This window comes from Raphanus sativus, chromosome 2 (genome assembly GCF_000801105.2).
Source record: "Raphanus sativus cultivar WK10039 chromosome 2, ASM80110v3, whole genome shotgun sequence".
Lineage (NCBI taxonomy): Eukaryota > Viridiplantae > Streptophyta > Magnoliopsida > Brassicales > Brassicaceae > Raphanus > Raphanus sativus.
The window spans coordinates 38,130,990-38,156,830 of record NC_079512.1 but is presented as its reverse complement, the minus strand read 5'-3'; the positions used below and the strand labels follow the sequence as shown (position 1 = coordinate 38,156,830).

The 25,841-nt window shown below is 37.5% G+C and overlaps 4 protein-coding genes, 1 long non-coding RNA gene and 1 pseudogene across 7 annotated transcripts; 3 read left to right on the top strand and 3 right to left on the bottom strand.

Annotated features, from left to right (window-relative positions):
• Positions 1-103: 103 nt before the first annotated feature.
• On the bottom strand, positions 104-7,518 carry LOC108842159 (DNA-directed RNA polymerase II subunit RPB1-like). Its single transcript, XM_018614989.2, has 14 exons — positions 7,224-7,518; positions 6,708-6,971; positions 6,317-6,619; positions 6,065-6,223; positions 5,807-5,968; positions 5,505-5,725; positions 5,287-5,428; positions 4,853-5,188; positions 4,479-4,765; positions 4,134-4,392; positions 955-4,046; positions 780-851; positions 440-635; positions 104-356 (listed from the first exon to the last, which is right to left on the bottom strand). Exons 1-13 carry the CDS (start codon positions 7,305-7,307, stop codon positions 470-472), a joined length of 5,547 nt encoding a protein of 1,848 aa, XP_018470491.2. The 5' UTR covers positions 7,308-7,518; the 3' UTR covers positions 104-356; positions 440-469.
• Positions 7,519-8,260: 742 nt separating this feature from the next.
• On the top strand, positions 8,261-10,225 carry LOC108840898 (probable prolyl 4-hydroxylase 8). The gene is made up of 8 exons (XM_057003707.1): positions 8,261-8,582; positions 8,662-8,755; positions 8,905-9,002; positions 9,091-9,188; positions 9,445-9,574; positions 9,658-9,845; positions 9,938-10,028; positions 10,110-10,225. Exons 1-7 carry the CDS (start codon positions 8,299-8,301, stop codon positions 10,009-10,011), a joined length of 966 nt encoding a protein of 321 aa, XP_056859687.1. The 5' UTR covers positions 8,261-8,298; the 3' UTR covers positions 10,012-10,028; positions 10,110-10,225.
• LOC130508284 (uncharacterized) lies at positions 9,464-10,146 on the bottom strand. The gene is made up of 3 exons (XR_008942787.1): positions 10,043-10,146; positions 9,653-9,941; positions 9,464-9,572 (listed from the first exon to the last, which is right to left on the bottom strand). It is a non-coding gene; the product is annotated as an uncharacterized LOC130508284 (long non-coding RNA).
• Positions 10,226-10,423: 198 nt separating the features above from the next.
• On the top strand, positions 10,424-19,647 carry LOC108842638 (probable prolyl 4-hydroxylase 11). Of its 3 annotated transcripts, none has more exons than XM_057003706.1 (7): positions 10,424-10,853; positions 18,498-18,595; positions 18,702-18,799; positions 18,887-18,986; positions 19,087-19,223; positions 19,308-19,423; positions 19,497-19,647. In XM_057003706.1, exons 1-7 carry the CDS (start codon positions 10,545-10,547, stop codon positions 19,563-19,565), a joined length of 927 nt encoding a protein of 308 aa, XP_056859686.1. In that variant the 5' UTR covers positions 10,424-10,544; the 3' UTR covers positions 19,566-19,647. The 3 variants fall into 3 exon arrangements, with proteins under 3 accessions (XP_056859686.1, XP_018471120.1, XP_056859685.1); XM_057003705.1 differs by lacking the exon at positions 10,424-10,853 and adding an exon at positions 17,753-18,117; XM_018615618.2 differs by lacking the exons at positions 18,498-18,595; positions 18,702-18,799; positions 18,887-18,986; ... (1 more) ...; positions 19,308-19,423; positions 19,497-19,647 and adding exons at positions 11,297-11,394; positions 11,480-11,577; positions 11,662-11,761; positions 11,862-11,998; positions 12,108-12,399 and having other exon boundaries at positions 10,427-10,853.
• On the top strand, positions 13,384-16,688 carry LOC108839586 (probable prolyl 4-hydroxylase 11; annotated as a pseudogene).
• Positions 19,648-20,310: 663 nt separating the features above from the next.
• Positions 20,311-25,218, bottom strand: LOC130508283 (aconitate hydratase 1-like). Its single transcript, XM_057003704.1, has 19 exons — positions 25,062-25,218; positions 24,852-24,956; positions 24,505-24,758; positions 24,241-24,426; positions 23,976-24,137; positions 23,661-23,805; positions 23,415-23,557; positions 23,275-23,331; positions 23,101-23,180; positions 22,945-23,020; positions 22,594-22,779; positions 22,421-22,488; positions 22,226-22,344; positions 22,009-22,130; positions 21,825-21,923; positions 21,248-21,727; positions 21,055-21,153; positions 20,730-20,972; positions 20,311-20,655 (listed from the first exon to the last, which is right to left on the bottom strand). The coding sequence occupies exons 1-19, from the start codon at positions 25,063-25,065 to the stop codon at positions 20,587-20,589; spliced, it is 2,697 nt and encodes an 898-aa protein (XP_056859684.1). The 5' UTR covers positions 25,066-25,218; the 3' UTR covers positions 20,311-20,586.
• Positions 25,219-25,841: the final 623 nt, after the last annotated feature.

Below are 25,841 nucleotides of genomic sequence, written 5' to 3'. Positions count from 1 at the left end.
TGGGGCACATGCCAATCAAATACTCTTGTCGGAACAAAGTATTGTCCGATTCAAATCAACTCAACGAAGCAACAGTAACATCAAGAATCCTTTCATGGAATATTATTACGAACGAACAGAACCGTTGCACATGTTTTTACTTTCTGAAATCGAACAAGCAAGAAGTACTCAACAACCAGACGAGGAGCCCAAAGTTTATGATATATTTGTTTTCTTTTTAGGGCGATGTTAGATAGCTTTAGGCGTACGTTTAGAACAAATCATGAAAAAGAGGATATTAGGAAAACAGTGTCATAAAGATATCCACTCTGGAGATGCTTTTGAAACTCTTTCTTCCTTTTTCTCAACATGCCCTGCTGGTCATACGAAATAACATGTGGCTCGGATTGTGATCTAATATGAGTTTTAGAGACAATGGTTCAAAGAGATTTAGAGTTACCTAAAAATTATAATGTCTCTTCTCTCCATTTCAAGGGTTGCTTTTACCATACTTGCTGGCATCTTTTCCAGTCTTGTCGTTTTTATCACCTTCGTGTGGTGTATACTGACCGGTGGATGACGTTGAATAGCCAGGAAGTGTTGGTGAGTAGCCTGCGCTTGGGCTGTAGTCAGGGCTAGCTCCTGAGCTGTATGGGCTGAGACACGTTCGACAACAACAACAAACCGGTTACACCTTTTTTAAACAATCCAAATGCCAAAAGACAATAGTTGGTGTCTTGGTGAGCATTTTTAAATAAGATCGATGCATACAACAAGATTAAAGTGTATTAAATTCGAACCTGCTGGGACAGTGTGTTGGACTTGAAGGTGAATACGATGGAGATGTTGGTGAGTACGATGGTGATGTAGGACTGCAGAGTAAAATTCAAAAGAGTTAACAAATTGTGAAACGACAAAGAATTAGAAAAAGTTTACAGAAGTGGAATCACTAAAGAACGGTTTACTACTACTCACCTGTAGTTTGGAGATGTAGGACTATAGGGGCTAGCTGGTGATAGTCTTGCATTGCTAGGAGAGTAAGCCAATGATGGGCTATATTTAGCAGTCTGAGGGTTGTAGCTTGGAGACGTAGGCCCGTAACTAGGTGATGTTGGACTGTAGCCAGGAGATGTAGGGCTGTATGCGGGTGAAGTGGGACTGTAGGAGGGAGAAGTGGGGCTGTAAGAAGGCGATGTTGGACTGTAAGATGGTGAAGTAGGACTGTAAGATGGAGAGGTCGGGCTGTATGCAGGGGAAGTAGGGCTGTAAGCAGGTGAAGTTAGGCTGTAAGCCGGTGATGTCGGACTGTAACTCCTGGATGTCCGACTATAGCTAGGGGAAGTGGGAGAATAGGAAGGACTTGATGGAGAAGAAGCAGGACTTGTTGGGCTATAGTCAGGAGAACTAGGACTGTAGTAGGGCGAAGTGGGACTGTAGGTGGGCCTGTAGATGGGGGAAGTGGGACTGTAGATGGGCGAAGTAGGATTGTAGTAGGGCGAAGTGGGACTATAGGTGGACCTGTAGATTGGCGAAGTGGGACTGTAGATGGGTGAAGTGGGACTGTAGGTGGACCTGTAGATGGGGGAAGCAGGACTGTAGATGGGGGAAGTGGGACTGTAGTAGGGAGAGGTAGGACTGCGTCCCAGGGATGCTGGGCTATAACCTGGGGATGAAGAAGGTGAAAAGGCCATTCCACTAACAAATGGAGAGAACTGTGCATCTGAAGTTGGCGACAATCGCACATCTGGAGACAAGAGGTAGTTTGGTGTCATCATCATGCTTTCATGATAAGGAGTGCTTGAAATTGGTGAGCGAGCAGGAGCCATTCCAAACTCCATGCCATCCATATAGCTAGGGAGCTGAAGTTCAATTGCATTCTTCATCATCTCATCGTTCAAATACAGCTCACAATCTCCTGTTCCAATTGGTGCAAGCTGGCCGAGCATTATATTCTCGGTCACACCACGCAAGCAGTCTGTCTCAGCATAAGCTGCAGCATCCAGTAGAATATCCACTGTCTCTTCAAACGAACACCTCATCAAAGGGCCAGTGTCGTTTCTATTGATTCCATGTCGAGTGATCGCCATCAGATGACCCCGATAGGTCATTGTATCACACAAGATGGCAAGATGGCGGTAATTCACATAGGAGCCATCAAAGGATATCACTACTCGAAGCTCATCCAACAGAGCGCGACGAACCGCCTCAATACCAAGAACTTCCATTATTTCAATCAAGTGATTGCTTGTTGTCCTCTTTGGATCCACATCTTCGTGGCACATCACAGCCAACAGATTAACACCTTCCGTATCTAACATCCACTCTTCAGATGTCTTGAACCCTTCCTCCTCATCGAACTTGCTTTTCCTAACCTGTTTAATGAAAACCTTGTTGATGTCTGGAATCCCCCTGAGCGCCATTTCTGTCAGCATGTTGCTCTCAATCTTTTTAAGGAACACATCATCTTCAGATTCATCTTGCGCTGCTCCTCCCTCATCGTTCATAAGGCGAATCCGAAGGATCAGTTTTTCAGAATTGTCATCATTGAAAATGCAAGTCAGATCATTATCAAACTCAAGGTTGATCTTCTCAGCAATATCCGCCATACTCAGTTTCTTATCGACCATCATCTCGCGGTTCAGCTCTATACGAAGTAGCCAAGGAGATATTTTATCCGGAGAAACTTTTTCATCAGGCATTTCATAGTAGGACCTCACAAACTCATAATCCTCTTCAATTATAGTACTCAACGGATCTGGATCATACCAGACCTCCGTAGCTTGAGTGACACTCCTGAGAGTAGTATACTCCAAAGCACACTGAACAGTCTTAGCCCCTTCTTTTGATCTGCTAGCTTCCGGTGTGAGGTAGACAGATAAGGAAGGTGTCTTGATCCGTTTCGCAACGTTAATAATCTCTCGCAACCTTGGAACACCGAGGGTAACGTTCTTCGCACTGACACCAGCGTAATGGAAAGTGTTGAGAGTCATCTGAGTTGCAGGCTCTCCAATAGACTGAGCAGCAACACAACCAATCATTTCCCCAGGGGCTACGAGAGACTGCACAAACCTCGATTCTATCTCACCAATAACCCACTCAAAAGCCTCGCGGCTGAGCCTGTACTCCTCCAAAACTCTTTTACTAGCGAGAGTGCTGCGAAGCAGAATGTTAAAGAACAGCGTGGCGTTCTTCTGTGCTTCTACACTCAACGCATCGTCACCAGGAACAACCAGCAACCTCTCTTGTAATTTATCAACCGCATCAACGATCTCAACCGGGTGCAGATCCGAAATCTTGCGTAAGTCGATCTTGAAAGTCTTCTGTGCATTCCAGATATGCCTCTTGATGTTAACAGGCAATGGCCAAGTGCTATCACCGTTTGTGGCAATCTCAGTCCCGAGTTGGTATCTGTCAGCCTCGAGCTTCTGATACTCCGCGTCACATACATCACGCAGCTCCCGGATGCCTTTCAAGTCCTCAAGATGCTCGTCGCTTAGGTACGTTGGATTCCAGTTCTCATCATCAATCTCGTACTTGAAAGTCCTATCGAACTGAGACTTTTTCATTTTCAAAGAATCCAGCTTCTGTGATTCGATCCACACAGCATCCATACCATCTTCCCCGTAGAGAAACTGAATAACATCACCCAACGAGTTTCTGACCGTCCCATCGTATTTAACCATAATATCCTCCATAGCCTTGACCAACCGCCTCTGAATGTATCCAGTCTCTGATGTCTTGACAGCAGTATCGATAAGACCTTCCCTTCCTCCCATTGCGTGGAAAAAGAACTCCTGAGGAGTCAACCCACGCAGGTACGAATTCTCCACAAACCCACGGCTCTCAGGACCATAATCATCTTTGGTGAAATGCGGCAACGTCCGCCCATCAAAACCAAATGGGATCCGCTTCCCTTCCACGTTTTGCTGACCAACACACGCTGTCATTTGAGAAATGTTGATGAAACTTCCTTTGGATCCTGCTGTCACCATGGCCTTGAGGTTATTGGTTTCTGCTAAACTCTTTTGAGCGCTGCTTCCAGCATCGTCACGAGCTTTATTCAAGACCTGAAAGAGCAGTAAATGAGTCAGCATAGATCAGAAGATACCAAATGAAAACTATTATTATTATTATTATCAAGCCATTAATGTTACCTGATTAACTCTGTTCTCAAATGTCTCAGTCATAGTTCTCCCCGGTTCAGGGTCCAATTTCTTTTCTTGGAATTGACGGATAAGGTCTTTGACAGCAGTTTTGGCACTAGAAATAGTCTCATTGATTTTCTCCATTGTTGACGAATCAGCAATTGTGTCACCAATTCCAATGGTGAAACCATTCTGCAGTAGCCAGTAGTTGACAAGCCATTGAGTATGACCAAGGAACTTTCTAGCTGCATCAGGTCCAACTTCTTCCCTATAAACAACGTAATCAAAACAAATGAGCGCATGAAACCAATTACTATAAGATCTTGACGTTAATATCTTGATGAAGAATCTTACCAAATGACATGCACGAGACTTCCGTTACCGGTACCAAGGGTCTTTTTGCAGAGAGTTCCAGCGAGAAGCTCCCCTCTTTCGATTCGAACTTGAGTATCCCCGGGAGTTATGTATCCCGTCTCTTGATCTGAGTGCCAAGCAGAGTACCTGAATAGATTTATCTGCTTTGGTATGATAAGAGTAAAGACTTGTTTGCCAGTCCAAAGAGGACGAGGCTTCAAAATTGCGGGAGCTGGGACTTTCCCATCGAAGTCTTCCCACCACATAAGCGTATTCATGAATACATCCTGAAAAAAATGAAAAAGATGTCAGCATATCCTCTAATTAAAACAGAGATTTTTTTTTCCTAAAGTGGCTAATGGAAAAATGGTTACCTTCTCAATGAAGGTATCTCTCTTTGTGATTTTACGGCATCCTAGAAGGGTATCCTGCACAATACCCATCACAGGACGGTTCGCCTGGGGAGAGACTATACACTTGGGAACCATCATCAGCTCCAACACCTCGGCTCTGGTCTCGTATGACTGTGGTACATGCATGTTCATCTCATCCCCGTCGAAATCAGCATTGTAAGGAGAAGTAACAGACAAGTTCAGTCGGAAAGTGGAGTATGGCATGATCCTAATCCTGTGACCCATGATAGACATCTTGTGCAGACTTGGTTGACGATTAAACAGAACAAAATCACCATCAATCAAGTGCCTCTCCACCTGTGTACGAGAAAATCATATAAGAATTAATACTTCCACAAAAAAAAAAAAACTTTGTGCCTTGAAGTAGATAGAATAAAAAGAAAAGAAGTAAATACTTTGTATCCAAGTTCCAAATGATGATCACTGCTCTTCTTAAGGTACCGAAGGTCTAGTCTTTGGCCATCATCCCTAATGATATATTTAGCTCCAGTCTTGCCAGGTGGAGGATGTGGCCCATTATCAACTAGCTCTTTTAATCTGTCAAAAGAAATATTGTCAACAAAAATGGGAAAAAATACTTTCTCAAGATAAAATGAACACCAGAAATAATAACCTTTCAATGTTATATGGAGTAACTGTTTCAGGATATGTGAGATTCAGGGCAATACTCCACGGTACACCAAGTTCATCGATATTTATTGTTGGATCTGGTGTAATAACAGTACGTGCTGAGAAATCAACACGTTTTCCCATCAAGTTTCCTCTGATCCTGCCTTCCTTCGCCTTCAGTCTACTACATATTGATTTAATAGGCCTCCCTGATTTTTGAGTAGCCTGAAAAAAAAAAGTATACAGATCAAGTAACGTCTGTATGTAGCAGACAAGATCTTGAGGGATATACAAAAGCATTATTACCCTTGGCTGTCCAGGCAACTCGTTATCAAAATACGTTGCTATATGGAACTGCAAGAGTTGTGCAAACTCTGATATAATATGAGCTGGTGCTCCATTTTTTTCTTGTCGTTTCAAGTTTTCGTTGTGTCGAATAATCATGGCTAACGAATGAGTCAAATCATCCTGCATGAACTCAAGGACACATTCAGTTGGCATAGTCAAAAAGGCAAGTTGAGATATGAAAATAATAGTATTCAGATAAACGAAAGTAAAACTAACCTCACTTCTGGAAGTGGCATCCATCATTACAGATGGTCTAACAGGGGGTGGAGGAATAGGAAGCACTTGTAGAATCATCCAGTCAGGACGAGCATACTTGGGGTCGAACCCTAAGAGTTGACAATCCTCATCACTAATCCTCTTTAAAACACTCAAAACCTGCAAGAATCTCACATGCCATCAGATTACCCCAAAACATGAAAGGGGTAATTAATGTTATGTACATTCCAAATGTAGAAAGGAAAGACAAACCATGTCAGCACTAAGCGTCTTTTTCATTTCTTCACGCTCTGGAAGCTGCTCCTGCTCATCTTTTTTCTTACTTATTTTGTACTCTGCAATCATCTTCATGCCCTCAATAGTCAGTTTCGGTTGCACTGCACCACATCCACCACGGATTTTCTTCACGGGTTCGTCTGTTGTGTCTTGGTTTTGAACATCCTCAAGATTATCGTCGTCAGCACATTTAGTCTTGTTTTTGCAGGCTTCCAGAATTTTCTTAAGTCTATTCTTGGGGTTCTTTATCTTCATAGCCTGCTTAAACTTATGCTCATCCTTCATGAGAAAAAAACAAAACAAATTGGATTACTCTCAAGTAATTTAAACAAGGATGCAAGGAAAAAAAGATGAGTTGCATCCATACCTCATGAGCTAAGATCTTGGAGCAATTGAAGCAAACACAACGCATGATACTCAACACCGTCTTCATAAAACCAACGTGATACATAGGCTTGGCGAGCTCGAGATGCCCAAAATGGCCAGGGCACTCAGCCATGTTAGCCATACACGTCTCACACTTCACCTTCCGATCAATCGTACCGAGCCTAACATCACTCAATCCTCCAACCTTAGGTTTACCCTTCTCGGTGGTCTCACTATGCTCAACGTGCATAACAGACATTTGCCTCTGAAAGATAAAGTGAAAAGCCATTAGAAACTTTCCAACTAACATCAACAGATTGAAACGAACAACTAGTAAACCTCTAAGTTTTTTTTTTATTTATTTTAATGAAATAATAACTAGTAAATCTATCAGTTTCATTGCTGCTTCCCTGCCGGTAAAACAGACGGCGGAGAGCAATGAGCTTAAAAACATAGAAAGAAAGGAGCATTACGATCAAAAAAAAAGAAAGAAAGGAAAAAAAAAAAGGAGCTTTACGATCTCATCGGGGCTGAGAATCCCAAACTGGACCACACGGACTTTAGAGACCTCAGCCGGAGAGAACGGGAACCGCGTATCCATGACGGTGAAACTCCGATCAAAGAAAACGAAAAAATCTAGAACGTTGGGATCAAAATCTAGTTAAAACCGTATTGGGTGTTTCCCTCGCTTTTCGAATTTATTTGAATATGTGTGTGTCAGTTTACAGTTTAATTGAGCTTAATTTTTTTTTTCTTTTTCGTTTTTAACTGCGCGTTTGACACGACCAGATCTGGATTTGCTCTCACGAATTGAGAGAGAGAGATGAACGAAGAAGCGGAATTGATACCCTAAGCCTCTTATTTATAGAGAAGTCGGCTCCCCAATGGTCGGTTGTTGTTAAATGGGTCGTATATGTCATAGGCCGAGTAGATGGGCCGTTAATGTCTTAGGCCAAGTTATTTTTGGAAAAAACAACTGGGATCCAAAATTCTACGCTGACCGACGAAACAAGTCTTTGGTACTTATCAAAATATCTATCGGTTTAGTTGGTTTATACTTGCTATTCATTTCTGGTTTACTCAACCCATACAGAATATTGTTTTAAATCTATCTATACTAATAAAGTTAACATTATCAGAAGTTAGTTAGTAGATTTCTCAAAAGAACAATATAATTAAGCTCTACACATCATAATTAGTCCATATTCTTAACACTACAATAACTAGAGTTATTTATATAATACTTTTTGGAACAAAGGGTTAATATATCATCTTTTGGGATAAAATACAGTAGCCGGCAGGTTAATTCTGAAAAAATATATATGATAATTAACGTCGTAATAACCAGGCTTAATCTTATCAGTATAGCAATTGACAAGTTTAATCAATACATGATATTCAGCTACTAGTTTAACTTTTAACTACAAGTGTCTCAAAACTATAAATGAAGGAAAGAATCTCTATGCTAGAACTTGATAACTATGCACTTATAGGTTGAGAATGAGAAGCCACTCTGTCTCTGTATCTAACCAACACGTGAAAGACGAAAACAAACACAACTCATTTACTCATATTTAGCTTTCCGTATTCAAATGCATGTTTTCAGTGTAACGTCTTCTCTTACAGTTTATCTACGGTTTCTTGAAAACTTGTGGATAAAACAAACAATCCAATCAAGAATGGCGAAGAAACTGAAGCACCTCCGTCCTCAGCCGCGTAAATCTTCATTGACGACGCAGGCTTTCACAGTTCTTATACTTGTACCCTTCTCCATTCTCATTCTTCTTGGTCTCGGTATCGTTTCACTGCCCAGGACCAGCATGATCTCTTCAAGGCCTCCAGATTTGACAACTGTTGAACGGACTAGCGAGCAGAGGTTAGAGAAAAGGGTGTTTTTGAGCTCTTGTTTGCACCTGTGGAAGTGATTGAGTAATAGTTTTGGTTTTGACAAGCAGGGAGAGTACTTATGGAGACGAAGAAAGTAGTGGTGAGCGTTGGCTTGAAGTTATATCGTGGGAGCCTAGAGCTTTCCTTTACCACAATTTCTTGGTAAATTTGCTGTTTCTCTAAAATCAAATTTAGACTTGTTATGTCATATGTGCTTAGTATTCATGTAGTTAATATATTTCTTGCAACTCAAGGTATTATGAGTCACTGTTTTTTAACCTTAGGCTCTGTTTTTCCTAAAATTTTGTAAGACAAATGAAGAATGTGATCACTTGATTAGTCTTGCAAAACCTAACATGGCCAAGTCAAAGGTGGCTGATGTCAAAACTGGAAGGAGAAAAGACAGCAGGTTCTGTACTCAGTCATGTCTTTTTCTCCCTTCAAGTTGCATTTGGAAACTTCTTGAATTTTAAATTTCCAAATGCGTTAATGTGCAGAGTACGAACAAGTTCAGGAGCTTTTCTTAAAACTGGGCATGACGAAATAGTGAAAGAAATTGAGAATAAGATTTCAGATTTCACATTCATTCCTGTAGGTATGTGGCTTTGCTTCTTACTTGTCCAAAACATGATAACTGTTTAGATTTTTGGACCGAACTAAAAGATGCTAGTCGGGCGGTCCTAATATCTAAGGACTATAAACAATTTAGCTCAGTGACAAAAAAAAACAATTTAGTAAATGTTTCAATAAAAAAATGAATTAAAGGTTACAGCCTAATGTTTCACTTGCCAGGAGAGGGTCTGTTGCTAGTCTACATTTTCTTGTGGAGCTAACGTGTAATGTAACTGCAGAAAATGGAGAGAGTCTACAAGTTCTACATTATGAAGTTGGGCAAAAATATGAGCCTCACCATGACTATTTCACAGATGAGTTCAACGTCAAAAGGGGAGGGCAACGAGTAGCCACTGTCCTTATGTACCTGTATGTAAAAACATATTCCTTTCACAATATTTTTCACTATATACGCGTTAGTTAATCTTCTTTATTTGATTCTACTACCTTAGCTCGGATGTTGATGAAGGTGGCGAGACAGTTTTCCCTTTGGCCAAAGGAAATATTAGTGATGTCCCATGGTGGAACGAGCTCTCACAATGCGGTAAAGAAGGACTCTCTGTTCTGCCAAAGAAGAGGGACGCTTTGCTCTTCTGGAGTATGAGGCCTGATGGGTCTCTAGACCCTTTGAGTTTGCATGGTCAGGAAAGAGAGATAGCTTGTCTTTCTTTCTATGAAACTTAGTAGAGATTTAAAACCAAAACCTCTCATAAACTTCTTTGATTGGTTCAGGTGGCTGTCCAGTGATTAGAGGAAACAAGTGGTCATCAACTAAATGGCTTCACGCTCACGAGTACGAGAATTGAGTTAAAAAAAAGAAGAGGTAAAGCTCTTTACCTCACTTTAGTGATGAATCTATTGCATTGTCTCAGATTGTTTTAATGTATTATGTCCTCTTTTGCAGGTTTCCATGATCTCATCTCATTAACATCATCGTGTACTAGTAGTATGTGTATCATTGTTAATCTCATCCTGATTAAGTAAAACTTACTAAAACGCTGCACCAGCAAAATAGCGTTCTGGCCTTTAATTAAGTAAAACTTTACTTATGTAGTTAATGTTGTTACCTTATGAACTATTTTCTTTCTTACCTCTATTATTAAATAAAGAAACATGTCTTATGATCAGTTTTAATTTTTTTTTTAATTATCGTATAAAGAGAATATATAGTTGTATAGCCATCCTCTCTTTTTTGTTATTATCACTCGCAAAATTAAACTTTTAAAAAGAAAAAGTAAACCTCTAGATAAATACATATAGCCCTAATCGCTTTCTTAATAAAGTTAGCGCTTCATATACGAGTGGATACCTTGATTCGATTCTATTGCGCGAATTAACCATGTCTATGTCGACTTCACCGTCTACTGCCTCCCAGTATCTGAAGGAGAGGTTGCAGAAGCTAAAGATATATGGAGTTTCAGACCTTATGCAGCACATCGACACGTTCAAAGAAACAATGGGTGATACAGTGAACGTGAAAATTGATGACTTAAATAATTTATCAGTCTTGTTTTGTTCTCTTCCCCCTCTGTTGACAGCACTTACGTGTAAGATAGAGAAGGTTGATGCTTCCTTGCGCTTTCCTCATGAACGTTGGCCCGAAGTTATCTCGTGGAAACCTAGAGCTTTCCTTTACCACAACTTCTTGGTAATTCCTCTTCTTCTTTTAGCTTCTTTTGGGATAAAGATTTTTATTTAGGGTTTTTATATGGTAGATGGGACTTTGCCAGCAGTGCCGTCTCAAACTATGTATGAGCTCTGCCCAAAAAAAAATATTAAATATAGTTTTAAACATTTATAGCTCTATATATGACGTCTCTTTTGAAATTATAAGTTTTAGCTTGTCATACAAGTTATAGAAACTAGTTATAGAAACTAGAACATGTCTAGGATTTGTGCTTTTTATCTTCTTACTTACAACTCTCCAGTAAAAAAAACACATGATCAAACTGACACTTGTTTCTCTCATGAGAAAAAAATGTAATAACGTAATCTTCGATCGGATTTATCTTTTTGGATGATTTATAAGCACTTGAAAGGCTTGCGGCTCATTGATATTATGCTCTGTTTAAAACAAATTTTTATGTAAAGAAAAATGAAGAATGTGAGCACTTGATTAGCCTCGCGAAACCTTATATGAAGAGGTCACGGCTGCGTGATCCAGGAAACGGAGGGGGAGACGAAAGCAGGTTCTGTACTCAAATTTCTTTTTTGTTTTGTTTCTCCCCATGTCAAGATTTGAGATTTGGAAGTGTCCATTTAAAAATGTGCCAGCGCGAGGACGAGCACGGGAACTTTTATTGGAAGAGGACATGACAAAATTGTGGAAGAGATTGAGAATAGAATTTCAGAATTCACCTTCCTCCCTGTAGGTATGTGATTCTTTCTATGGATACTTTTGTTACCCTTTTACATTGTCTTGTGGGAGTTTTAAGTTGTGATGATGGTAAATGCAGAAAATGGAGAAGGTCTTCAAGTAATCAATTATGAAGTTGGGCAGAAATTTGACCCTCACTATGATGGATTCGGAAGACTTGCTACTTTCCTTATGTACCTGTATGATAAACCATACATACAACCCTTTTATAGAATCTGTGTCTCATGATCAGACACGAGAATGCGTTAGTAATCTTCCTTTTTCTTAAATGATAATTAGGTCGGACGTTGATGATGGAGGAGAAACAGCCTTCCCTATGTCCAGTGGAAGACTATCTGTTTCAGCAAAGAAGGGAGACGCAGTACTCTTCTGGAACAAGAGGCCTGACGGGTCTCAAGACCCTTCGAGTTTGCACTGTGAGAGAGACAATCACATTGCCTTTCTTTATGCGTTTCTTAAATCATAGTATTATTACACTTTTTGTCTTAGTTTGATGAGATGTAAACCTTTGATTGATTGATTCAGGTGGTCGTCCAGTAATCAAAGGAAACAAGTGGGCATCAACTAAATGGTTTCACCCTCAGGAATTCAAAGGCTCCTACAAAACACAACAATACAATCCAAAAGGATTCATTCACAAAAAGTGATGTCACTGGAGTTAACCCTTTCTCAGTTGAAAAGAAAATAAGAAACCTATTGTTTCGTGTTTATCTAAGAAAATATATTGTTTTTTCCAGTTTTTTCACCATGAAAACATGATTTAAGATTCTATCAATGCGTCTTACCCATCATTTGGGTGGGGGGTCGTTAAACAAAAGAGTTGTCATATTTATTTTAAAACGCATTGACAGTGACAATGCTTCTAGTTGAATAGCAAGAAGCAAAAGATAAGTAAAACAAACAGAAAACAAAGCACAGTTAAAGTAATGCAACTCTCATCCTCATCCTTGATAACATTTTTATTGCAACAAACCTTTTGGGAAAGCTCTCTGGGGCTTACCAATGTTTAACTTGCCTATGCGCAGGACTGGTCTTGTTGCTAGTCTATATTTTCGTGTGGGCCTAATGTGTAATGTCAGTGCAGAAAATGGAGAGAGACTACAAGTTCAACATTGTGAAGTTGGGCAGAAATAAGAACCTCACCATAACTATTTCACAGACGAGTACTCAAAAGGGGAAGTCAACGATTTGCTACTGTTCTTATGTGCCTGCATGTAAACTAAACCATATATGCGTCAGTTAATCCTCTTTATTTGATTCTAGCTATTACGTTATCTCGGACGTTGATTAAGGTGGCGAAACAGTTTTCCCTTTAACCAAAGGAAATATTACACTACAAGAAAATGCGGCTATAACAATGACAGTTTACGAGAAAATTATTTCCTCGAAAATTTACGTAGTGTTTACGACGAAGTTACGACGAAATAAATATTCGTCGTAAATGAGTTGTAAAGTTACAACGATATCGTTTCGTCGTAAAATAAATGTAATTTTACGAGGCTTTTACGTGGAAAGACCAATTCGTTGTAAACTCATTGTAAATTTACGAGTGATTTACGACGAATCATGTTACCGTTACTTTTGGTGAAAACGCGTATATAGTGGGGTTTAAATTAACTAACTTCGTTGTAAATTCGTTGTAAATAACATGTAAAAACGATGTAAAATCATAGTAAATGTTTTCGTTGTAAAATCCATGTTATACCTTCACCTATCAGATTTGAAAATCGTCTCTATATATGATCATTTCTCAATTCAAATAACACACAAACGAATTCAAAGAAAAAAACCAGAAAAAAAAATGGTTGATGGCTATAATATTTACGAGTTACGAAGTTGGATGTATTCGCATAAAGATGATTCCTGTAGAGTGACGGATGCATTTCTAAGCGGGCTAGAGACATTCATGCACCAGGCGGGCTGTACACCGATCACGCAAGAAAGCGGTAAGATGTTCTGCCCTTGTCGGAAATGCAAGAATTCAAAATTTGCTCGTAGTGAAACTGTATGGAAGCACTTACTAAACAGAGGATTTACACCACAATATTATATTTGGTATCAATATGAGGAGGGTTATGGTGGAAATGAAGCTAGTAGTAGTAATAATTTTGAGAATGCTGGTAATAGTGAAGAACCGAATCATTTGCATAATGAATCTAGTTATCATCGGAAGGAGCAGATGGTAGATCATGATAGGGTTGAAGACATGATTACTGATGCATTTTTAGAAACAACTACAATAATAGCTCATGAAACTGAAAATGTAGAATAACCTAATTTGGATGCAAAAAGGTTTTATGAAATGTTAGATGCTGCAAATCAACCAATCTACACTGGTTGTAGAGAAGGTCTCTCTAAATTGTCTTTAGCAGCTAGGATGATGAACATTAAAACCAAATCATAATTTACCTGAGAATTACATGGATGCTTGGGCGGAGTTGTTTAAAAAGTATTTGCCAGAAGACAACGTGTCAGCTGAATCTTATTATGAGATTCAGAAATTGATTTATAGTCTTGAGTTGCCTTCGGAGATGATAGATGTTTGCATCGATAATTGCATGATCTACTGGAAAGATGATGAGAAGTTAGAAGAGTGTCGATTCTGCAAGAAACCAGGATTCAAGCCGTAAGGACGTGAGAGGAATAGGGTACCGTACTAAAGGATGTGGTATCTACCAATTAAAAACAGATTAAAAAGATTATACTAATCGGAAAGAACTGCTGCATGGATGAGGTGCAGTGGCGGATCTACAGTACAACGTACGGGGCACGTGCCCCCAGCTACTTTATAAATTTTACTTAGTTAACACTGTCACTATTGATTACGTGGAACAATTAGTATAGATGCCTCCGGTTACGTTGAGTAGTTACAATGTTCGAGGCCAATCACGTTGATTTTTTCTCCCTGGTTTACTTTTATCTCTTGTACAACTAATGTCTACACCTCTACTTTTACAATATCTTTTTCACAGTTCTTATTTGTGACTTGTCCTACTTTTTGTCTTATTGTTAATATTTATTATTTTTCTGTTAGCATTTCTTTTCCTTTTCTATTTGTTTTTTCATAGATTTTCTATTACAGTATATATTTCATTTTTTAGATTTCAACTTTTAGCACATTTTTAAATCAATTCCTTTAATAGGAGACAGTAGCAATTGCTGATAAAGAAATAAAACTAATCAATCCATTTAACTTTGTTTAATATTTTAGAGTTAGTTCCTTATGATATGATGAATATAAACAAGTTATGTATGATATTGATATACTGTTATATTACTTATATATCTGCAAACTTGAAGACTAATATTTATATATATTCAAATTAATTGTAACAGTATGTTATTGCAATTAGTTACATTAGTAAGAAAAAATAAAATTATTTTATAAAATCTGTTCTGAGTTGAACAAAACTAAAGTTTATTATTTTCTTGCAGTTTTATTATTTTTATGATTAATGGTTTACCATTTAAAAAAATATGTTGTAATTTACTTTATATGAATTAGTTTAATATTATTTAATATACTTATTAATCATGTGCCCCCGACAAATAATTGTTCTGGATCCGCTACTGGTGGCATGTAAACGTGAAAATTGATGACTTTAATAATTTATCAATCTTGTTGTGTTTTCTTCCCCCTCTGTTGACAGCACTTACGTGTAACATAGAGAAGGTTGATGATTCGTTGCGCTTTCCTCATGAGCGTTGGCCTGAAGTAATCTCAATGAAACCTAGAGCTTTCCTTTACCACAATTTTTTGGTAATTCCTTCCTTTTTTTTATTATTCGTTTGGGATAAGATTTTGATTTTAGATACTTTATTTGGTTTATAAGACTTTGCTATCTGCATGCTAGTTCATATGGTTTATAAGACTTTGCTATCTGCATGCTAGTTCGTATAGCTTGCCAGAAATAAACTAGAACTTGTCTAGGGTTTGTGCTTTAGATCTTCTTACAGTAAAAAAAACACATAGGATCAACTGACACATGTTTCTCTCATGAGAAAGAATGTAACAACCTATCCCTGGCTTCATCTTTTAAAAGGATTTATAACAACATTAACAGTTACAGCCTCTCTAAGGTTCTAAAGAAAAGATATAATAATTTAGTTATACCAGTTCTTAAAAGTCCTGCAGTGAGAACCTTTTGCTATTCTCTCTAATTTAATTTATTTTTCATTTTTCTTTATGATGAGAACTCCTTTTAGATTGGATGGTGCTCTAAACACTTCAAAGGTTTAGGGCTCATTGATCATATGCTCTGTTCAATATAAAAAATTTATGTAAAAGAAAAATGAAGAAGTGAGCACTTGATTAACCTCGCGAAACCTAAGATGGTGAGGTCAATGGTGAGTAATGCGATAACCGGAGTGCAAGGAGTAAGCAGGTTCTGTATACTCAAAATCTTTTTGTTTTGTTTCGATTTTTAATTAAGAAAGATTTGAGATTTGGAAGTGTCCATTAATGTGCATGCAGCGTGAGGACGAGCACGGGAAGTTTTATAAGTAGAGGACATGACAAAACTGTGGAAGCGATTGAGAAGAGGATTTCAGAATTCACCTTCCTTCCTATAGGTATGTGATTCTTTCTAAGGATATTGTTGTTACTCTTACTACATTGTCTTGGTAATACTTAAAGTTGTGATGGTGTAAATGCAGAAAATGGAGAAGGTCTTCGAGTTATCCATTATGAAGTTGGGCAGAAATTTGACCCTCACTATGATGGATTGGGAAGCATTGCTACTTTCCTTATGTACCTGTATGATAAACCATACATACAACCCCTTTTTTTTATAAATCTGTGTCTCATAATCAGACACGAGAATATGTTAGTAATCTTCTTTTTTAATGATAATCAGGTCCGATGTTGATGAAGGAGGCGAAACAGTTTTCCCTAAGTCCAGTGGAGAACTGTCTGTTCACCAAAGAAGGGAGATGCTGTACTCTTCTGGAGCAAGAGGCCTGACGGGTCTCAAGACCCTTCGAGTTTGCACTGTGAGAGAGACAATCACATTGCCTTTCTTTATGCGTTTCTTAAATCATAGTAGTATTAGTTATTACCCTTGTTGACTTGGTTTAAACCTTTGATTGATTCAGGTGGTCGCCCAGTAATCACATTAACTGTAAAAACAAGAAGCAACCCCTTGGATAATTAATAGCCTCAATTGTTATATATATATAAAATCGCACTTAACGTTTGGATTCATATTTTGATTCGATCAGAATTTGAAAATATCTTAATTCAGTTGCTAGAATAGATATCTACATATATTCTATTTGAATTAAAATTATTTAGATTAATAAAAGATTAAATTCAACTTTATAACTAATCAAATCATTATCTAGAATAGATTTTTAGTTTGTTTACCAAAATATAGGATATTCTACGAATTTAATTTTAGGCTCGGATATCAAGCTCAAAATCTACATATATTCTATTTAAATTCAAATTAATTTTATACTAGACATCTATTAAACTTGGGTTATCAATATTTGGATTTAAACAATAGATGATCCATTGAATTATAGATAGTATATATTTTTAGATAGTATAAATTATATATATAATTTAATGATGTAATAGTATATCTTCATATGTTAATTATTTACATATTTCCTGATCTCAACTATTAAAATTATAAAAAAAGTTAAATAACAAAAATCATCATTATCTTACAATGATTGATCTTTACTACCTTAAACCAATGAGAACAAATTTAAAACTATATAGTTTATTTTAAAAATTAAATATTTAATTATTTACTCAATAATATAAATCTATGAAGCTGAAAGTTTTATTTTTAAAAAAAATTATAAATTGTAAAATGTTACAATATCTTTGAAGATGACAATAAAACAATATTTTACCATTTTATATATATTTATGTTTTCAATAATGAAATAATAATCCAAAAAAATATATAGAAAACGATACTAATACATGTGAAAGTTTGAAATATTTTATTCAAAGAAAAAAATATAACATAATTTTATTATGTTTTAAAAATTAATCTACAACACTTCATATATATAATAATATATATCAATATAGAATTGTTTCAAAATATTTATATAAAAATAAATGAAACAAATATCCGCGCAACCTCGAGGATCGATCTAGTTAACTATTAAAAAGAAAAAAGTAAACCTCTAGATAATATAATATAGCCTCAATCGTTTTCTTCATGTACGAGTTCATACCGTGAATCCATTCTCTTGCGATTTCACTATGTCTATGTCGACTTCACCGTCTAATACCTTATTGTATCTGAAGCGGAGGTTGCACAAGCTAAAGATATATGGCGTTGCAGATCTTATGCAGCACATCGACACGTTCAGCCAAACAATGGGTGATTCAACGAACGTGAAAATTGATGACTTAAATAATTTATCAGTCTTGTTGTGTTCGCTGCCCCCTTTGTTGACAGCACTTACGTGTAACATAGAGAAAGTTGATGCTTCCTTGCGTTTCCCTCATGAACGTTGGCCTGAAGTAATCTCATGGAGACCTAGAGCTTTCCTTTACCACAAATTCTTGGTAATTTCTTTTTTTTTAAAGTTCTTTTGGGATAAAATTTTGATTTTAGATACTTTATTTGGTAGATAAGACTTTGCTATCTGCATGTTAGTTCATATAGCTTGTCAGACAATGAGACAAGTTAAAAAGAAACTAGAACTTGTCTAGGTTTTGTGCTTTAGATATTCTTACTTACAACTCTACAGTAAAAAAAAAAACACACATAACCTGCAGAGACGAGATCTCTACTCCTTCTTTTTTCAGTGCCACTGACACATCTTTCTCTCATGAGAAAGAATGTAATAACGTAATCCCTGGCTTCATCTTTTAAAAGGATTTATAAGCACTTCAAAGGTTTAGGGCTCATTGAATGCTCTGTTTAATATAATTTTTATGTAAAGAAAAATGAAGAATGTGAGCACTTGATAAGCCTCGCGAAACCTAAGATGGTGAGGTCAATGGTGCGTAATGAGATAACCGGAGTGCTAGGAATAAGCAGGTTCTGTATTTATACTCGAATATTTTTGTTTTGTTTCTCCCCCTTGTCAAGATTTTTGATTTAGAAAAAGATTTGAGATTTGGAAGTTCCATTAATGTGCATGCAGCGGGGTGACGAGCACGGGATCTTCTATTAGAAGAGGACATGACAAAATTGTGGAGGAGATTGAGAACAGAATTTCAGAGTTCACCTTCCTCCCTGTAGGTATGTATGTGATTCTTTCTAAGGATATTGTTGTGTTACCTCTTACATTTTCTTGTGGAGTTTTATGTTGAGATGGTTAAAATGCAGAAAATGGAAGTGATCTTCAAGTAATCCGTTATGAAGTTGGTCAGAAAAATAACCCTCACTTTGATGGATTTTCAATAATTGCTACTTTCCTTATGTACCTGTATGATAAACCATACATACAACCCCTTCTTATACAATCTTTATCATGATCAGACACGAGAATGCGTTAGTAATCTTCCTTTTTTTTAAATGATAATTAGGTCGGACGTTGATGAAGGAGGCGAAACAGTCTTCCCTAGTTCCAGTGGAGGACTATCTCTTTCACCAAAGAAGGGGGACGCTGTACTCTTCTGGAGCAAGAGGCCTGACGGGTCTCAAGATCCTTCGAGTTTGCACTGTGAGAGAGACAATCACATTGCCTTTCTTAGATCATAGTGTCATAACCCTTTTGTTCTTAGTTTGATGAGTTTGATTGATTCAGGTGGTCGTCCAGTAATCAAAGGAAACAAGTGGGCATCGATTAAATTCTTTTACTCTCAGGAATCCAGAGCTCATACACTAATACACTACAAAAAAATAGCTTCCTCTGCGAGAGAGGTAAGCTCTTGACTTGACTTTTTGTGGATGAATCCTTTGGATTGTATTAATTATTTCTATCTTTCATTTGCAGGCTTCCATGAAACTTCTTTCTCATCGGAGGAAACCTCTCTCTCAGTTGAAAAGAAAGAGAATCAATTAGTCTGTGGTTTATATAAGAAAATACTTGTTTTGTTTTTTTTCTGATTTTTGTTTTCACTATTAAATCACAATTTATAATACTATCAATGCGTTTTAGTTCTTACTTATCATTTGTGGGTCGTTAAACAAAAGAGTTGTCATATCTATCTTATTAAAACAGAAACATTCTTTTGGATCTAACATTTATTTTGTAAGTTTTTAAATTAAATATACTTTTATACTTTATAGTTAAACATACATTAAATCACTAATGTTCATTTCTTTATACTACTATCCATGATTCCAAACAATATACTTATTTCTTTATAATACTATCAATATTTTCAAACAATATACTTATTTCTTTATACTACTATCAATGTTTCCAAACAATATATTTTTTATACTACTATCAATATTTCCAAATAATATAATAATTAATCTTAATTATTTTATATCTATCATTTTCTCTTTAAAATTTTGTAGAAACGTCATAATTTCATAAATTGCAAAATAGTGAACTTTAAAATTTCGATTATAAGATTACAAATTATGAAACATTTAAAATTTAAATTCAATTAGATTACATATCGGCCATCCATCAGTTCAATCGGTTAGTCTTGGGTTTTAGTGATTTTTTAATATGAATATCTTAAAAACATAAATTGAATTGTCAGATCTCCGGATTAACCGGTATAATCACAATCAGGTTGAATTTAAAAATACTGATTTAAATACAAAAATATTTTAAATACACACTCTTTAAAAATTACCAAAATATTTGTTAAATTATTAGTAAAATTTTTCATCGCAAAATATCCCGCGCTTCACAAGCGCGGGTCAAAATCTAGTTTATATAAAAACGCCTTGACAGTGACAATGGTTCAAGTGATGACTAGAGGAAGACGCAAAAACAAACAGAAGAAAAAAGAAAGCAAAGCTTTAAATTAACGCAACTCTCATCCTCCTCCAAGATAACATTTTTATTGCAACAAACCTTTAGGCTACAGAAAGCTCTCTGGGGAAGGAGCTTACGAGATCTCTTATTGTTTGATCAGGTTCCTGATCACGTATTGCAATATCCCTCCGTGATTGAAATAAGCCAACTCCACCTGCCATTCCATTTTCAACTTCAATACTTTATATCACTCTCTTTAAAAGCTAGAATAGATCATCTTGGTTTTACCTCTGTGTCGAATCGGAGTGTACATGTGAAGGATTTGCCATTGTTAGTGACTACCGTTACATCTTGTCCTGGTTTGATCTCACTAACATTGTTTGGGAGATCAATTGTGTAAAGCTCTTCCCCCGTTAGGCCTAGAGTCTCAGCATCCTCTCCTGTCTTGAAGCACAAAGGTATGATTCCCATTCCCACCAGATTGCTTCTGTGGATTCTCTCAAAGCTCTTTGAGATCACAGCTTTCACGCCCTATAAATATTCAAGAAAACCCCCAAAAAATGTGTTTGTTGTTTATGAAAAAACGAAGCATATAAGAAAAGCTAGAATGTACCAAAAGCATTGGACCCTTAGCAGCCCAATCACGAGAACTTCCACTTCCATACTCAGCTCCAGCCAAAATTATTGTGTCACGTCCCTCGTTCCTGTATTTCTGGTACAGCACAAAAAAAAAGAGAATCTTATGTGAATCATCAAATACCATTATTTGCGATCGAAGAGAGGAATAAGGAAGTGTGGGATCATACCATGGCAGCATCGAAGACAGAAAGCTTCTCTCCACTGGGAATGTGAACTGTCTTGGGACCAACTTCTCCTTTCAAGTGTTTGTTGACAATGCGGATATTGGCGAAAGTGCCTCTCGCCATAATCTCATCATTACCACGGCGACTCCCGTAAGAGTTGAAGTCTCTTCTGTCCACACCACGTTCCATCAAGTACTTAGCCGCCGGACTGTCCTTGTGGATGCTACCAGCTGGTGAGATGTGATCTGTGGTAATACTGTCTCCGAAATTGAGCAAACAGTAAGCGTCTTTCACACCATGTGGACCGGGTGGAGACATGGTCATGCCCTTGAAATAAGGAGGCTCGTGAATGTAAGTTGATTTCGGATCCCACTCGTAGAGTGTGCCTGACGCGACAGATAACTCATTCCACATGGAGTTCCCTTTGGTGATTGCTTCATATGTAGCTTTGAACATATCAGGAAGGACGCTAGCTTGCACAACCTAAATGAAAAAAAAACAAACAGTGAGCTTGACATCCCTTCTAATTATATAGTCTTTATTGTTCATGTATTGCACGAGGAGCCAGCAATAAATTTACCTCGGCAACTTCTTTGTTAGAGGGCCAGATGTCCCTGAAAAATATCTGTTTGCCGTCTTTACCAGTTCCAATAGGCTCTGTCTCGAAATCAATGTCAACCTACAACACCATTCGTGGTATTCATATAACATATCAAGAATGCTTGATTGTTGTGTAATTGGTTTTAGAGTCAGCATTGACATACAGTGCCAGCCAGCGCATAGGCTACAACAAGTGGAGGGGAAGCTAGGTAGTTAGCTCTTGTTAACGGATGAACACGTCCCTCAAAGTTTCTGTTCCCGGACAAGACAGCGGATGCCACCAAGTCTTGAACATATATCGTATAAGAAATATATTACTAGTTTTAACCTTCGAAAATTCAAGTGAATAGGCAGTTAATAATCAATTCCTTGAGGATTTACCATTATCAACTATTGCTGAAGCCACGGCTTCATGGATATCCCCCGAGTTTCCGATGCATGTGGTACACCCATAACCAACTATACTGAATCCAAGCTGATTCAAGTACTTCTGCAAGCCACTGCAAGACTCGAAACTCAGGACCACACGATACAAGGAAATATGTAGCAAAACATTCAGTGGTGTATCTGCAGTACCTCTTTGCCAAGTATTTTGTTACAACTCCAGAGCCAGGAGCAAGACTAGTTTTAATCCATGGTTTAACCTAATATTCGAGAAATTTCAAATACTTTTTTTATGACTTTCATTGAGAGGAAGATATGAAAACATTATCACAAAAGAAACGGACAGAAAGGCACAGTAGTCAGACCTCCAGTCCTAGTTCGCAGGCCTTTTTTGCAACCAAGGCAGCGCCAAGCATAACACTAGGGTTTGAGGTATTTGTGCAACTGGTGATTGCTGCTATAACAACATCTCCATGTCTAAGCTTTGCTGGGGTCCCGTTAAAGTTGAACTCTACAGCCTTACTCTGTGCTTCTTTTGGCACAGCAAACCCCTGAAAATATCATTGATAAGTAGGATCACTAAACCACAATTTATCGTATACTGGGACTAAATTATAAAACCAGAAGGTTTGCAGGACACAGGTGTCTATAGGACCCATTTAAAGACAAGTATTCACATTAGGAATTTCTTCTGAACAAAAAAGGAGAGTTCTAACCTTGAATCCTACTCTGCTATCCAAGCAATAATGCCAGTCCGCTTTCATTTCCTTCAAAGGAACGCGATCATGTGGCCTGTATTATGCATAGAGAATAAATGTTATAAGTAGAACAGATTCTAGAAAACTTACGTAGAATAGATTCGCTACTAGTACCTCTTGGGACCAGAAACACAGGGCTCAACATCCTCGAGATTCAATTCCAAATTTGACGAGTATACTGTCTTACTCTCCGGCTGAGATAAGTAATAAGTTCACAAGTGGAGAATATGTTATGATATAAGAAAATAGACATAAGAAATGAAGCACCAGAGATGCGCAAGGTTTTACCTCACTGTAGTCCACAAACATCTTGTTTGCTCGTAAATACGCCTCTATCATAGAAACCTGAAATTTAAATCCCAAATAAATAACCTGATGAAACACAACAGAACAATAAATTACGTAGATTTCCCTTGCAACCCCCTTACAGTTTCATCGCTCCTGCCTGTCAACTTGAGGTACTGCAATGTGACATGATCGACAGGGAAGAATCCCATGGTTGCACCGTATTCAGGAGACATATTAGCAATTGTAGCCCGATCAGCTAAAGATAATTCTCTCATCCCTTCCCCTGTTGTAGTAAAAAAAACACCGAATGCATTTATGAGTTAGCCTAGCTCAGTCAAGTACTGGATAGGTAAGGAAATGACAAATATCAAAAATATCCAATGTACCGTGGAATTCAACAAATTTTCCAACTACTCCATGTTTTCTCAGCATCTGAGTGACTGTTAAGACCAGATCAGTGGCTGTCATTCCATCTCTTAGTTTTCCCGTTAGCTTGAAGCCCACAACACCAGGCAGGACCATGCTCATTGGCTGCATAGAAAGAGATATACGTGTTACAGTTTGTTATTGAAAAAAACTTCTACAAATTGTTTACGTTTTGAATTGCCAAAGAATCATCCCTATATTGGAACCAAAGTTTCTGAAAGAGTATTAGACAATTAGTTAAGAGTTCTCGACTCAAAAAGGAGTATATAATTCACCTGACCAAGCATGGTAGCTTCGGCTTCTATACCACCAACCCCCCATCCAGCAACACCCAGTCCATCAATCATAGTGGTGTGAGAGTCTGTCCCAACAACACTGTCTGGATAAAGTAGTCCATTTCTGTTGAAAACAACTCTGGCAAGGTACTCTAGGTTGACCTGTCAACCGAAAAATAATAAAACCTTAGTCTAACTAATCATCAAAAAGACTGCCAGCGTCCAAAAAAAAAAAACTTATTTCTGAACCCTAATTACTACTTACTTGATGAACAATTCCAGATCCAGGAGGCACAACAAGCATGTTGTCAAAGGCATTGGAACCCCACTTAAGAAAAGCAAATCGTTCTCTGTTACGCTGGAACTCGAGCTCCATATTAGCCTGCACAGCGTTCTCTGATCTCGCCACATCCACTTGAACCGAGTGGTCAATGACAAGATCTACAGGGACCTGCATGTTATCAAACGCTATGAATCAAAACCTCGTACCATACCAGACGAACACACTATTCAATCTAAATCAACTAACCAGGGGATTAATCTTATTAGAATCACCACCGAGATTGTTCATGGCATCTCTCATGCAAGCAAGATCAACAACTGCAGGGACGCCAGTAAAGTCCTGAAGAAGCACCCGAGCAGGTTTGAATGGAATCTCAACCTGTTTGGGAGAAGTATTCTCCCAATCGAGAATCTTCTCAACGTCTTTGCTCTTAACTTGAAACTCGTCACAGTTACGTATGGCTGATTCGAGAAGTATCCTAATGGAATAAGGGAGCTTATCTGCATCATCCACAAACAACAACAACAACATTCTCTCCGATCATTTTTTTTTGTTCGTAAGAAAGATCAAAATGGAAGCAAAAACTCACTCACCGATCCTCGGATCGTTGAGAGCAGGCAAGCTGTAGTAGCTTCCGAACTCGCCGCCATCAGGCTTCTCTAGCGTCTTCAGTATGCTGCGGAAAGGATTCTCGGAAGCTGAAACACCACACACACATCAGATCGAATCATCATATCAGCATCGAGGAGGACAACATAGTATTGGATCATAAACAGAAATGGAGAAAGCAGATAAACCGGTACCCATGGATTGATGTTACAAGCTTGGTGTGAAGAAGCGAAGCAGAGAGATCTGTGTTGACGTTAGTGGAGTTGGTGAGGCGATGAAGGAAGGCTTTTAATGTGAAAGATCCGTGTGGGTGGGCTCTTCTCGTCACAAGTGTGGCTGCTTGATTTTTTTTTATTTTTTTGGTGAATATTCATTGCTTTTCTTTTTGGATCAAGTGAATTATTTGTTTATTTTTATTTAATTTCTCTGTATTATTATCCTCCATCTTTTATTTCCTCAAATAGATAATTCTTCCGACTTATCTTTATGCCTTGAATCATGTGCAAATTTAAAAAAAAAACAAAAAAAAACAAAACAAAACTTAAAATTGTTTTATACATTATGCTTTAATATAAGTTTTACAAATTATTAGGTGAATAACAGGAGATTTCAAGTGATTTTAAATAACTTTATTCAAATTTCATGTGAATAATACTTGATTTGGAAAAAGTCTATAAAAATTCATTAGTTTAATAACATGAAATTTTAACAAAATTTCAAAATCTCTTGTTTCAGTATATCCTCTTAGTATTTGGGCCCAGTCCATCTGTGTGATTAGTAAAAGCAGATCATTTGGTATAACAGAATAAACTATTGAAGGCTGGGCTGTTCTTAATAATCTATTAATAAGTGTCCATCAATAAGAATTACTCTTCAGCTAATTTATAGGCAAGTATAATGCATGATCTATCAGTGTTCAGTTCTTCTGCATTTTAGAAAAAAAATCTCACCAGTTTTTAAGTTCATAATCTGAA